This window comes from Cardiocondyla obscurior, linkage group LG05 (genome assembly GCF_019399895.1).
Source record: "Cardiocondyla obscurior isolate alpha-2009 linkage group LG05, Cobs3.1, whole genome shotgun sequence".
Classification (NCBI taxonomy): domain Eukaryota; kingdom Metazoa; phylum Arthropoda; class Insecta; order Hymenoptera; family Formicidae; genus Cardiocondyla; species Cardiocondyla obscurior.
The window spans coordinates 1997317-2012341 of NC_091868.1; the positions used below are offsets into that span (position 1 = coordinate 1997317).

General features: G+C 47.1%; 1 protein-coding gene across 12 annotated transcripts in view; it reads left to right on the forward strand.

The window, feature by feature from the left end:
- LOC139102498 (nuclear receptor coactivator 2) overlaps positions 1–15025 on the forward strand; it is a 98777-nt gene that overhangs the window by 52310 nt on the left and 31442 nt on the right. For 11 of the 12 annotated variants that reach the window (XM_070656424.1, XM_070656414.1, XM_070656423.1 and 8 more), the window contains exon 3: positions 14823–14930. In XM_070656424.1, coding sequence (XP_070512525.1) covers positions 14823–14930 — 108 coding nt within the window. Of the gene's footprint in view, positions 1–7860; positions 8976–14822; positions 14931–15025 lie in introns of those variants that run through there. The other variant, XM_070656416.1, reaches the window with a different exon arrangement.

The following is a 15025-nucleotide window of genomic DNA, read 5'->3' on the forward strand; positions in this document are numbered from 1 at the left end:
GTACGAATACATTTGGGAACGGATGGAAAAATAGTCCGCGTCGTCAGGTTTTTACGGCCTCTAAAATATTAATCTCATTTGACACTTCCTGCGGGGCGGACTGTGGCATCGGCGCGAAACATACACCGCGATATTGCGAATATAAAGCGCGGCGATAAACGAAATTTACGGAGGAAGTGTCCGAAAGTAATAATCCCGAAATATCGGCGGCGTTAACTTGCCCGGCGTTGTAATTAACGTGTACGTTTTCGCTTGTGTCTCGATTTAAAGACCTTGCCGGTGAGTAAATTGAATGAAATGGAATCCGCGGGTACACTCCGGAGTATTTAAGACGCACGTTTGCTTAAAAAAAAAAAAAAAAGAAGAAGAAAAAAAATGGATCGTTGCAAAATCGATGCAAACCGGCCGCAGAAGAGAGAGAAAGTGAGAGGGAGATAAAGAATCGCTCCGGTCTCAGCGCGGAGTAGTTTCGTATTCCGGAATTATTTCGTCGAGGATTAAATACGTTGCGCAATGTCGCCTGCGTGTCCGGGCGGGTTTTCATCGATGCAAAGGGTACGCGGTCCGAATCTTTAATAAAAGGGCGAGGAGGGCCGGGCGGTGGCGAAGGAGAAGGAACGGTCGTTTAAGGTGACCAGATTTTTAAGTTACGAAAGCGGGACACCGACGTTATAACCAGAAGAATTTTTTTTTTATTTATTTTATTTATTTTTTATTTTATTTTTTTTCTCTTAATAAAGAGACAGACGTGCTTTTATTTAAAGACTGAAAATTATTTTCGCTCTGTTACGCGACATAGAGACATTGTCTGAGGAAAAAGTTTGTAATATTATCCGTGGGATTATTTTAAAACGCTACGCTTTTAGAATGAGATAACGAGTAACGATGGAATTGCTACCGCGTGGCAAGAGTGTGAATCATTTTGTTTCGAATGTTGAATTTTAATTTTGTTCGAATAGGCGAAGCGTTTTGGCTATCGAGATCGAGTGGGTGGCATAATACGCTGCCATAATTCTGCCACGTATTTAGCGTTGAATGTGCTCGTTCCGATTCTCACGCTGACATTGACCGCGATCTTCGCGGCGTTAAGCAAACAAAACTTGGATCGGGCCGCGTTTGTCACATTTACCGCTGAATGTATGGCCGAGCGGCGCGGGCCAATATTTCCACGTTGCTCGCTTTTCGGGACGTTCCATTTTTCGAGGGAGGGGTTAAAAATAAAGAACTTTTGCACAATTGTACTTAAAAAAAGATCGCCGATAAAAAAAGAAAAAAAAAATGAGGTGAATACAACACGGTTTCGAGTCGAGTGGCGTGTGGTAACTCTTACACGCACTTAAACGAAGCTATTTTTCATTTAAAAGCGGTTTCGCAAATTAACATTCATTAAGACAGCAATGAAATAATAATAAGATTTAAAGGGTGGTGTTTTATTTTTACCGGTGAATCGTACGAGAAGTCCTCTCTTGACAAATCGAGCTGGAGCTTTGTTTTATAACTTTAGGAAGCCCCGCGAAGCTTTTGGGCTTAGAATCGAATTTGGTCACCGTGTCACGTTCGCCGACTCGCGCCGAGGACATCGGCGGCGGCTGCTTTCACCTGGTAACTGAATTCACTTTCAAAATTATCATCGTAAGCGCCCCGGCCAAGCCAGAAGACCCGACGCATCGAGAGCTCGCCGGGAATGTCCGCTCGATCGGCGAGCGAGAAAATCGGGATGTACCGTTGGCCGCGGTATGTGGGTCAGCGTGAGAAACTTTCTTCCGGGGGATAAAATGCCCGAGACTATACGTACGCCGCCCGGCTAATCTCTCAATACGCCATCGCGGAGTTCTTTTAACGCGGCGGGCTTCAGTCCGCAGATAGGCTGCACAAAGGAGCGTTTCTCCACCGCGAGCGGAGGTACGATGCGCGACGAAGAAAGGGACGGCGACAAGACCAACACGTGACTTGGAACTTACGTTGGGTAATAACGAATTTAATCGCGCGCGGACGATCGAAATAGTATCCCGCAAAATTCGGAATGTTACGCAATCCGTGGCGCGTTATGCAATCGGGACGGACCAAAAGGAAAAAGATAGAAAAATGAAAAAATAAAATAAAAAAAAAAAAAGAAAAAAGAGAAGCGAGGTCTTTAGAGTTCCCTATAAAAATTGCGGGGCGCTCCGCTCGCGCTATCTTTATTTCTTACATAAACATTGTGCAAGACCGGTATCGTGCAATTGCAATAAATAAAGCTAAGAATAGCGTTGATATTTGCGTCGCACCGCGAGTTCCGTTCGCCTTGTATCGGCCGACGCGGAGACTTTCTATTTCGCCGATGGTATGAATCAACCTCTCCGCGACGCGCGGAGGCTGGGAGATAAAGATTTGCGCGACATTTTCGGGGCTCCCCTTTCCTCGCGTTCCGGCGATAAAAAGAGGGCGAACGCGGGGCGTGAACCTGAACTCCAGGCGGGAAGACCGTAGCGGCGAAAAGGTACACGCGGAATACCTTCGGGTCTACTGGGTGCCTCCGAAGCTGCGAGATTATCGCGGCGAAGTCGCGACGCGGTCCTTCGTAGCACTTGCGGTGGCGTTGTTGATAAAGCCACTTCGTCAAGATCACCGTCTTGTCGGTTTATTTAATCTTCGAACCGTTCGACTTTGTCACGTGCCTTTTAGAGATACGCGTAATAACTCTGGAGACTACATAAGAAATTAATTAAATTCCTGGCACGCAACAATTATAAATATTCATGTAAATATTGCTTGATTTTGTTTGTCGCGAAATGAAACAGCGGCCGCTTTCGATATCGCTTCGCAATAACCAGAAATGTGGATTAAATAATTAAATTAAAGGAAAAAGAAAAAAAAAATTGTTAAGTCCATCGTCGGAGTGAGAGGGCGACAGTTTCCAGGACACCGTGTATACGCGAACGGAGGGAACTCTGGTCGATGGCCGTGGCTGCGCTCGCGTCTGCGAACGGTTTACAGCTGCATACCCGAGCTGGGGAAGTGTGTTACTACTCGAGCGTAACCGAGAGACCTCGACCAATTTAAATGCGCGATCGCCTTCTACGGATCGCCACTGACTCTGATTCGCAGCGTAGATTAACGTCTGACTCCGGGCTGCCGCCGCTCCGACCCCGAGAGGCACGTCAATCCGAGTACGAAATTTAGCGGCTATGCGGGAGTGAATCGACATGCGAATAACGGTGCACTTTCCCGCAGCCTGATTGCCCTTTAATCGCCCAAGAGCTATCGATTACGTTTCCGCGCTGAAACTAAACTGCGAATTGTATCGGCACGCCGATATTAATGACCGTAATTATAATTCGATATTTAATTTCTTTCTCTTCTTCTTTTTTTTTTTTTTTTTAATTAAGTCATCGGGAGTCATCTTAAAATCCCGCGAGGTCTTGTCGCAATAATCTTGAAGATACGAGCAGTAAATTTTCACAGCGAAACGCCCGGCCCTCGTCTCGTCCCCCGTGCGAATCAATAGATAAAAACTCCGTGGCTCTTTTCACGTCTTATGGATCGACGAGCGTCAATCGTGCCGAGTATTCTCAGTCGATCCTCGCGATTGATACGCGATATCTTCCCGTGTTTGATCACCTCGAAAGAACAGGTGTTCTCGTCCGTGAAAGTGCGAGTGTCACTGTTACAAACGTGCGGATCTTTGTACAGGGTGTCGCAGAAGTGTCGCCAATTTTCTCGACCGAAACATGCTTCGAGTAAATTATTTAGAATCTTTTTTTAGAATTTTATAAATCTCCTTTTTTTCCCCCCGGCGTAAACATTGTCGACGCATTAGGTGTTGCGTATATAGCACGCTCTACCTTTTTTTTTTCCCTCCACTTTCTCTCCTTTTTTTCTTGCATTCCCTTTTCCCCAAGGATTACAACGGAGTGCAACGGCGGTACTGCACTCTAGTAGTTCCCCGTTGCTGCTCAAGTCGTTTGGAGACGGCGGTCACTTACTATTCATGTCTTTCATTTATTCCGCCGAGACGGCGAAATTAAATTTTCCACGGTTTCTCGTCGCGCGAAGCGCGCGCTGGATACGACATTATTAAAAACAAAACGGCATCCGCGGTATTAGGGGCGCGGACACGGCTCCCCGGTATTAACCCGCTTCTTCTCCCCGACGTCTTTCGATATTCTACATTCCGCTCTTTACGTTCTTCCGTACTGTAAATAAGTCGCCTTTATTATCTGACCGCTCGCGCATTGTCATGTTAACAACGCAATCTGGCGAGCATGGCGGTATCGCGAATGAGCGAGAATAAAGCGCAAGCCGCGCGCGAAAAATCTCCTGGAATTAACCTTCGACCGCGCTTTTTATACTAGTCGGTTTATCGATCAGAGACTCGAAGCTCGCCTCAGTTGCCGTGTAACATATTTTTATATGCGCTGTAACACACTTAATTTTTCCACAATCGGCCGCGGAAAAATTGCAGACCGCGAGCGCGCCGCGCGTTTATTTTACGGAGACGTTTCGTGATTAGATGATCAACGTGGGTTTTGTTTCGCGCTCTTCGGAAAACGGGCTTTCGATTTCCCGCGGTATAGAAAGGATCAGGGTCTGTCCAGGTAATCGAATAATTACTAATTAGCACGTTAACATTTCTGGATATTTTATTTCGCAAGACTTCGATCTCTTTTTTGCTACATTTATATATATAAAACTCGGTGAAATTTAATAAAATCCATATATTATTCAATTATTCTCGTTTCTCATTTATCAGCTGCATTATTCAGCCGTTTTCGATTTTCCACGTTCCAGTTCGAGGAGATGCGGGCCACTTATTTTCAAAAACCATCCTTCCCGTCCGCCCCGCGTGTGCCGAGAGACCGCCGCGGTCATTTATCACTTTCAATCTTGCACGCGGTCCATTCATCATTTTCATTTTCCGCCCGGCGTTTCATTTACATATCTATTATCTCTATCGCGTAGCTTGTCGCGAGGACCGTGCGTTGCCGGCGAGCCTCTTGATCGATAGCCCGTTTAGAGTGTAAACATCCCTAATAGCGTGGCCCTAGCGTCGCCTCGCGGTGAGAACGAGGGGCCTCCTTCGCCGCGGGAAATTGGTTTCGCGCGTAGGCCACTGGCGACCGACGACACCCCTTGCGAGATGAGGGATGCAGCGAGAGAGGAAGGCCGGGGGGTGGGGGAGGGTAGGGCGGGGGTGGCGGAGGCAGGCAGCGGCTCGAACGCGCGCGTTGCGCGCGCGGCACGACGTCGACGCCGCGCGCACGTCCGCGTTGCCGTCCGCGATCGCCCTGGCCCACTGACCTATATTACACGCGGGGTACAGGTCCCGCATATACGAGTCTCGACCCACAAGCGATACTCGGCCGCGCCAAGTCGGAGCGGGCCACACCGCGGCCGCGTCGGTACCTGCTTCGCCTGGCCCGCGCTTACGCCGTTTCTACCTTCTTCGTGCGTCAGCGAAACCGTCTTCGGCCGTCTCCGGGGGCATTGCAAGTGATTGCGAAAGGCGTGCATCTCGCATCGGTGTTACCGTGCGCGTTCGTACGCGAGGGGAAAGGAATCCCCCGACGTGGATCGGAAGACGATGACGACGACGCTGACTGGTGCCGTGGCGCGGGAACATGGAGCGACAAGTACGTTAGGAGCGCACGGTGATCATTTATTATCCTCTTAACGTCGCCTCGGTGGGAAAGAAGAAGAAGAAAAAATATTAAAAAAAAAAGGTTGACCGCGCGGGGGACACAGGGAGGATTGCCAAAGCACGCCGAGGTGTGAAGTAACGCACGCCCCGGGGCGTTGATGCAAGACGTGCCGAAGGTGCATCCACGTGTGCGCGCCTTATAGACACGCGTTTGGCGCAACGCGGGTATTTTCGTCGGTGTCGCCGCTCGTTCGGCATTGATCTTGGAGATACTTCGATAAATTCTCTCGTCGCAGATCTCGTAAGGTTGTGAATTTCTTTGTCCCCACGTCGCCCGAAAATCGAATTCTTTGTCCAAGAATTTTTATTCCTGCGGATACCCTCGCGGTCTTTTTTTTTTCTTTTTTTTTTTTACGAGTCTTAGGGGAATTTAAATCTCGCTGATTAATGCTCCTTTCACTCATCCGGCGAAGAAAGTTCCGTGTCCGTGAATGGAAACGACGCTACCGTCTCGCTCGTGTGAAACACCCTGTACAGAGGGGATAAGAGCGGCGGGTATTGCGCGCGTAACTTCCGCGATTGCATCGATTCGGCGCGCGGGACGGGCGAGAGCGGAAGTATGTCAAGGACGATCGGAGGCGAAGGAATCGTACAGCTCGGTTGTGCCGTGTTTCGCCCGCGTTCGCGCGATTCCTCCGTGATTGTCGAGGTGTAAAGGCGTCCGCCAAGCCCAGGGACCGTCGCAGATAGCGTCGAGGATTCACTGCCTCGCAGAGTATAACGTTTCCATCGCAACTGGAACGAGGCGTCTCTAACGCGATACCGCGTCCGGTTATCCAGCTATTCAGCTGTACCTCGAAATCTTAACGCGAATTGCCTTTTGTTTGAAAGCCAGTCTGAATGGTTATCCCTTTCTGCTGTCGCGATGCGAAAGAAGTTTTACATTTCTACTTGTTAATTAATGATAATTAAAAAGAAGCCTAAATTTGTTTTTTTTCTTTGTTAAAAATATAATTTTTTTTTTCTTTTTTTTTTCTTTCTACAGTTTATATTTTAATATAAGTACTATGCGGGAAAAGTGGGGCAATGCAAAAAATATATTAAAAAGAAAATTTAAATAGACGAAAAAATTAATTTTATTTCTTTTTACATAATTTGCGAAAATTAATACAACACGACTCGTTCGATTAATCTATAATTAGGACAAGAGTCTTTAGTTTTAAGATAGTTACGATACGATCCCGATGAAATAGGGCAGATCGCACCGCGGCTGAAGGAGAACTCGATAGATCGAAACGGATAAGGAACCCAGGCTCTAATCGCTGACCTAAAGGCGTCCGTTATCGAAGAACGATGGTGTTACGTCACTTTAGATAACGTCGAGAAATTTAGGTTCCGCTCGCTCCTTTCGCGAACGCGGACCCAAGTATTTCGAATTAAAATGATCTGCGCTTCCGTTTAGACGATTTTCGCGTCCCTCGCCTCGATCGCTTTTCGAAGAACCGGTCCCGGGAGTGCCAGCTCGGAGTCGCAGATCATTTTCATTCGCGTGGCTTTGATCCGGATCACTTTGACCCGCGTCGACGAGAGCGGCCGGAGAGTCCGACCGGAGTGGCCGTCGGTCGGTGCGGCGGCGCGAAAAGCGCCGACGCGGCACGGCGCGCGACTCCGACCTGCGTGTGTGTCCCAGCTCCGAGGCCTCCGAGCGGTGTCCCATCCGGTGTCTTCGGCACGCGCTCGCCGAATCCACGTCAGTCCGCGCGCTCTCTCGGCGCGAATTCCATCGGCGTGCAACCGCCGGCCGACCGAAGCGAGCTCGAACGGCACCGCGAGTCCGACGTAGGCGCGAGGCGCGATAACTGGAGCACGGTCCTTCGCGCGGGGAATAAAGAAACCGCGGATCAGCGAGGGCGAGTGAGAACGGGAATGAACGGAGATAGTGCGATTTGAATGAAGAAGCGGCGCGAGTGACGTTCGAGCGACCAGGCCGGTGCGAGCTCGAAAAATTGCGGCGGCCAACTGGGTTAAGCAAAAATTTCGCCACATTTACCGTGTGCCGATTGCGAGCCGCCCGTTCTAGTGTGCCCGCGTGTGCGTGGCGGCTCGGGCACACGCGTTCGCCAGGCTGCGTTCACCAGGCCGCGCGCGCGCGCGCTTGCACACATGTGCATCGTTTAGCGGTCAACATAGACGAGCGGGACAAGGGGCAAAGACGAGGAGAAAGAGAGAGAGAGAGAGAGAGAGAGAAAGAGAGGAGGTGGTCTACGTCGGAGCACCGGCGAGCTCGAGAGGAGGGACGTACGGAATGAGTGGAGGCTCTTAGATGTAGCACGAGAAGGGGAGACAAACCGGCCGCCGAGGAGCAAGGGGTGCCCCGTGACAACTGGGTGACGGCTGCGTGGATATACGCTGCTCGTGATGCAAGGTGCTTTCCTACGCGATAAGTGGTGACGTCGGCAGAAGCGCGAGAGCATTTCGCGACGACTTGAGTCGAGACGCGCGCGTGTTTTCGCTCTCGGAGGAGAAGGCGCCGGCTTTGACCGGGAGCGAAAGGAGAAGAGGAGGCTGCGACGAGATCGGGAGTAGCGCGGGTGGACGATAGCGACGGGCGATAACGTTGGCGACAGTGCGATATTTCGGGCTGCGACGTGGATTTTTAGAAACGACTCGGAGATGATCCGGGTCTCGATCTGAACTCTCGGCCAGTTCCACGCGAGTGATCTTGGTCTTACGATCTTCCAGGTGCCGTTGATTTCACTCGGAGATCGGAGGAACCCGATATCGAGTGCCGGCGCAAGGAATCTGGTACCGCGGGAGGATCGCCGTTCGGTATTTTTGAATAATAGACGACCGGCCCTAAATATGCTGAATAGTGTTTCGCGAATACCGTCGCGAATGTGTGGTGTCGAGTGACCAGGCCGGTGGTGTCCCGCGGCACAGAAAACTCTGCGATTGCAAAAATAGAGATCTCGGACAATATAAGTATTAACACGGGTGTTTTTATCGACCGAATCGCTGACAGGAATTTCCGAATGAGTTTCGTTTGGAAAGTTCGCGCCGGCGAATGCTGATTTCGCGCTGAGATTACGAGCCCCGCGCAGGAAATTACGAGTCCTCGAAGCGGCAATGGGATCGATCGTCGAAAAACATCGCCGGTGGAGAGTCGTCGAAATTGAACGCGCCGCGGAATCGGACTGTGCCTTCGATTCTGAGAGAACATTTGTGCGAGCGTTGACGTCAAAGGTGCTGGTGTCTGCGAGTGAATAAAACGTTCCAAGGAGAAAGAGAGAAGGGAGAGAGAGAAAGAAAGAGAGAGAGAGAGAGAGTCTTCGATGATGGAAAAACGAAATGTGCGGTAAGCTCGAAGTGATTCGCATTTTTCAATCGCGACGTCAACGTTTTAAGCCAGTCCTATGCGACGTAACGCGAGTGGTATTCAACGTTCTCATAAATGCAATTTGAACTTACAAAGCACGTCAGGTATAAAACGGAGGTGTCAATATTTTCGCAAGTATTACTCAAAGTTCAACTCGCGAGGCGTAGCTCGTGAAGCACCGGACGTAAGTCCCGCCAAGGAAACTTATTTTCCACTTTTACGCGACGTTTTTTTATCGAACGACAGATGTTATCGAGGTTCAACGCGTACAAAGTTCTCGCATTAAATTAATGCAGCGTCGTAACTTTGTACGAAATTAGTACAATGCAACATACTCATTTTAACACGAGAGCGTTATCTTAATATATTTTGTATATGCAAAAATTCTATATATCAAGTCTTTTAATTAGAAATTCGATAACAAAATTAATTAAAACTCGCATTATTTTAAATTTCTAGTCTTTTTTTTTTTAGCTCCGGTGTTAAAATCGTCGCATTTAATCAGTGTGGATTTTTTTTTCCATATTTTTCGCTATCTTTTTTTTCTGAACATGTTGTTTGCCATACTTTTAGCGCTTTTCGTCTTCCCGGTTGTTTTCTACGAAATGCAACTAATGATTGTCGATGTAGTCAGCAATTTTCACGATTGGTATTGCTTATTGTTTTATCCTCTTTTTTTTTTCTTTCTTTTTTTTTTTTGGCTTTGCATCACGAAACGTACTTGCGACGTTGATGTCGATATGGAACCGGCTCCTTCGAAAACGTCCGATTACTCTATCGAGGCGGTTGAAGGCCGCACTTTCGATCAATTCACCGTCCATCCCGAATGTTGCGTTATTAACGCGTTTATCGTATTAAGAGCCCGTGGCGTCTTGTAACGCACACGACCGCTCGAACGAAAAGATTCCGAGGAACCGGCCGGCCGTTTCTTCAATAAAAATATTTTTATCGGCGCGAAACGTACGGGTTTTCTTTTCTTTCTTTTCCGCCTGATCTCCGCGAGGGGGGAAAGAAATGCGGGCAATTTTTATTAATCGCGAACTTGTTGGGAAGGCACGTGTACCCCGAGATCGGAATCTTTCTCGGAAATGGCGTTTTGACTTACAATGTCCTATTATCGCTATCATCAGACCCTGGATCGCGTTATGCCGAGATACGTCTGCAGTCGAAGACATATTTTTCAGAATTTTTCCTGTTTGCGATTTCGCAAGCGCGGATTTTTGCTCTATTAAGCATCTAATATGTATTTTTCTCGCAATTCCTATCGTATACTTTGCATAATAATTTTTAATTTTTTCTTTTTTTTTTTTTACTCGCTCGCTGCAGCCACGTGCAAGATCCTCGTGGATTATTTTCAAATCCCTTGTACGTACATTTCTTAATGAGGTTATCGACATGAACGGCGACCGAAATAGATGCGGCCGTACACATTTTGTTTTGCATGTTTCGGCGAACGACACCGTTGCGTGTTTGGCAGTCAATGAGCACGTATTTTTAGCCGATAAAAATCGGCAGACAGATGAAACCGTGCGCCCGCGGCTTTGCATAAAATTGCCGCTGATAGTCGATAAGCCCGTTATAAACCGTTCTAGGCTAAAAACGTCGGCGTTTTCGCGATTGATTTAGCTCGCGCCTCTCAAAACAATCCACACGTCGACGCTGCATCGCGGCGATATAACGGCCAGCGCGCCGGGTAAATTTTCTTTAATCAGACTGGCTTCATTAATTAACACGAAATGTCAATCCGATCATTAATCTTTCGGCGCTCAATATATTTCTGACTTTATTCAACTGTTATTAAAGAATGGCGCATTATGTCGCTTCAAACGCGCTATTTTCGCGTATAAATTATCGCGTAATCTTGTTGATCGATCGCTAATAGACGCTTCGTTAATTCAAACGACGTATAACAACTCGTTGAGCGACTGTTTGCTCGATACGATGGAAAACGACGTTTCACCTCGCGGACGTGTATTCCGAAGATAGTAAAATTATTTCCGCTATGCTAACGAGATGCTGCCGCAATCCGACGTTCATGACAGCCTCGCTTAATCAATTCGCGATCATTTCTTAACGCCAGCCGCGCGCACGTTCGTTCCCGCGGAACAAAGCAACCGGACACTAGCGATACTCATTCCCTGTTGATCTAACTCAGTCCTTCTTCTTTTCTACTTTTTCTTTCTTTTCCCTTCTTTCCTCCTCTTCCTCGACGACGCAATGTTTTTCACGAATCTAGGTCGAGGTAATTAGGACAAGTGTGTTATCTTGAGTTTATGCTCCGAAGATATATTAATGCTATCTCACTTTCGTCATTCATCACGCGTTTCATCACGAGTGAAGTGATAGTCGTTTCCGACGAGGGAGAACGGAAAAGCTCACTGCGAAACACTTAACTTTAACAACATTGCCATAAGCCGGGCTCGTGAAACGGTTAACTAGCCGGTGAGGAATTTATTTCGAGCGTCGCTAATTATTTCGTTATCAATTTTTATTGTTAATAGTTGGCTGGTCTTCAAAGCAATCAGCCGTTATTGAAAGTTAATACAATGATCTTATCTTATAGGAAAATCCCGAATTCGTTGAGTTGGCATCCGTAAATACGCGCTACCGCGTTAAACTCATGCAGGTGGATCCTCGTATCGGTCGCTGCTTATCGGCTAACGAGGTTTAAATTACGGCTTTTTATGCGTCGGACGTTTACGATTCTCCACGTGATTTTTTTTTCTCTTTTTTTCTTTCGCCGTGCCGAAATCCGAAATCGATTGCGAAGTGACGCAAGACCTGCCGGATATAAGTTACCAGCGATTTTTCGAATTTAATAGTCGCCGCGAAGGAATAAACTTTTTTTACGGGTATTTCACCGATAACGTAATTCGGCATGAATATTTATTTGTGTTCTTGGTACAGAGTTACGCATCTTCTATATCCTACTCGTATATATGCAAGCTATTCCGGGAATTAAAAAAATTTTTTTTTTTTTTTTTTCTTTTCCACTGCTTTATCTTTTGTTGTTTTTCAATATTTACTCCTCACTTTGCCTCTCGAATATTATTCTCTTTGTTATTTTTTTATATTTAAATATGCTGTACCTGAACTTTGTAAAGCGCGACGATGGATTCTAGCGCAACGTGGCGATATTAAAGAAAAACAAATCTCTCGGACCTATCAGCGTCGAAAAAAAATGTTTTTTAATTCCATTAATTTTTGTAACATTTCCATTCGACTCGCAAAAGTTCTCGCGGGGAATTCTCCGCCCGTTAATACAATGTATCCATATTAAAGAAGTGGAACGCAAAGAAATATTATTTGGTTTATATATAACAACGCTTATCTATATATAACATGCTATATGCATTTGTCTTTATCTTCAGCGTTTAAAATGAAACGAGCATACACATTCGTACCTTCGCGCTTCAACGAAAGAAAGAGAGAGTGAGAGAGTGAAAAAATGAAAGAGACGGTAAAGGAAAGATGGTGCAAAGTGTATGTAGAAAGAACGGTCTCGTTGTTAGCGAGGCTCAAACGTGGCCCTCTCCAAAAAGAAAAAAGAAAAAAGAGAAAGAAAAAAGAAAGAAAAAAAAAAATCGTATGCGCTCTAACCACAAAAGTGATGCAACGCGTCTAATTTACGATGCAGTAACCCGTGCACTTTACAACTCGTTAATTGCGTTATCGGCATACCGATAAATTAACAACCACGGGAGAGTCGCGGACGTAACGCATTTATCAAAGCGCCGCGTCCATCTCGCTGAGCACGGCCGATCGTCATTACTGTATTGCCCTTATCGCTCATCGATCACCAGTAAAAATTATGTAACCCGCAATTAACAGCTAAGACTGCGATTTCTCTCTCGAGCGTTGGTAAAACTCGCGAAACCCGGCGCACAATGCGATTATGTAAAGCGAGTGAACAAATGATTGGTTCGCGGATTAAAGCTACGTAAGTTATCTCGCTGTCAAACAAAGAGTCTTGATATGGGATACAATGTTCCGATTGATTCGCCCGCGCTGGAAAACGACAGGGTGGAGAATGACGATTTATTCCGATTAGAATTTCGGCGAGTTAGGCGCGAGGCGCGAATACAGATCTCGCCTTTGATAAGTTCGGCAATTTTGGGACACTCGCGTACGGCACTCGATATTGTGCGCGACTATCTATTATCTTTAGGCACTTTGTCGGCAACCGGTTTATTATAACGCCACCCCGAGTCGGCCGTGTGTCGCCATAAAGGAATTTTATTGATTCGGGGGAAACGAACCGAAAAGGCATGCACAAAGGGCGAAGGGAGGCGCGCGCCGTCGCTTGCGCGATGATAAACTGCAGCGGCGAGTGCGAGGAAAAAGGACGATCTCAAGGAATCGCACGCCGCATTACGCCGACGGGAGAGTAGTCCAAGGCATTATTTCGAGTCGCTCTCGCGTCCCGCGTATTTATAGCGACGACACGCGATAAATCCAATTTTGATAAAGGAAGAAAGAAACAATTGCGCGAAAGAGGGGCTCGAGTGACGCGAAGATTCGGAAGTTTGCGGGACTCGAGGAGCCGCAAGCTCTTCGATATTAAGCTGAGGTTTGATATCAAATAAATCGAGGCGCCCTTTAAAGGTTCCGCGAGAACTTTAATTGTTCACCCTGTTTCTCTCTCTTTTTTTTTTTTCCTCCCCCGACTGTCTATTACGCTTACGTCGTTTTCCGTTTTACGCGGCGAATATATACCGATACGTTTACCGAAGCACTTGCGACGATCGAGAGATTGAATTCGAAGCGAACCCTTTTCCGTGTCTTTTAAAGATCCCGACGATGGCTTTTGAATTATTTAGAAACGTGCTTGATGAGATGTGTACAGACTCGGCGAGCGAACATCGAACGAACGCAGCGACCGCGATATTCGTCGGTCGATGTGTGTTACTTTTGTAGCGATTGATTTGCTTGAAATGTTCGCGTTCGGTGTTTGCTCGCTACGCAGCCGTGCACACGCCTTCAGATGAAAGGATAAAAAATATTCCGTGCAACGAATTTAATTGTTAAAGTGATTATCTTTTAATAATATCGAGTTTCGGCGCTTTTCGTAAAGGCCTTATTCTAAGTTTCCCCGAGGCTCGTGTATCCACGTCTTAAGACTCCCATCGATTTCGAGATAAACGAGCTGCGAATCCTTGCATGAAAAGTAGGAGAAACGTCGGCGGAGGCACGTGTATGCGTGTGTGCGTACACGCTAAGGAATCACGCGTGTGTGCACCGAGACGCGAGGGAGACGACTAAAAGAGGAGGTCGGGAGGGCAAAAATCGCACGCGCAGCTTTCGTCCACGTGCAGCAAATTAACCGAATGCGAGCTCGATTATTCATAGACGGAGTTAGTTGTCCTTACGGCAAGATAAGAACTTTCCAAGAGGTACGATCGCCGGGGAACGTAGAGTACGCGGCGGTGATATTTTCAACACCCGACGTGCGTTTTGACTCTTATTTTATTTTAATTTTTTTTTTTCTTTTAATTTTATCGGCACGTTTGATGGCGATTATTGCAGTTAACGGCGTGCGAATGCCGGGCGTCAGTTCTAATTGAATTCCTTCGAGAACGGTACTCCCATTCGTTTTCGAGTTATCTTGCCGCGGGCACTTTTAACGAGGACACCTCGTGGTGTCCGAGCGATATTTGACTCGACTTTGAATTCGCGGATGAAGGCAGAGGCGTTTCTAGAATTTTGCGTCCACGAAATATCGACGCTCTGCGGTTGAAAGAGAATTCTTTTTCTTTTTTTTTTTTTTTACGTCTTGTATTACGTGAGATATACTTCCGTCTAATTGTGATTGCGCTTTTGTTGCAGGCCTGGCCCGTGTGAATTGCAAGACCCGTTGTGGGTCAAAATGAGTGCGATTAGTGGCGGCATTACCAAGAAAAGAAAGAAATCAGATGCGAAGCCTCAGTCGCAGATGTGAGTGTCAATCTCCTGCTTTTTGTTCCTTTTCGCGGCGCAAGCTCCGACGCGTAATCTGAACGGCACGATGGGCGAAGTAAAAAACGATTGAG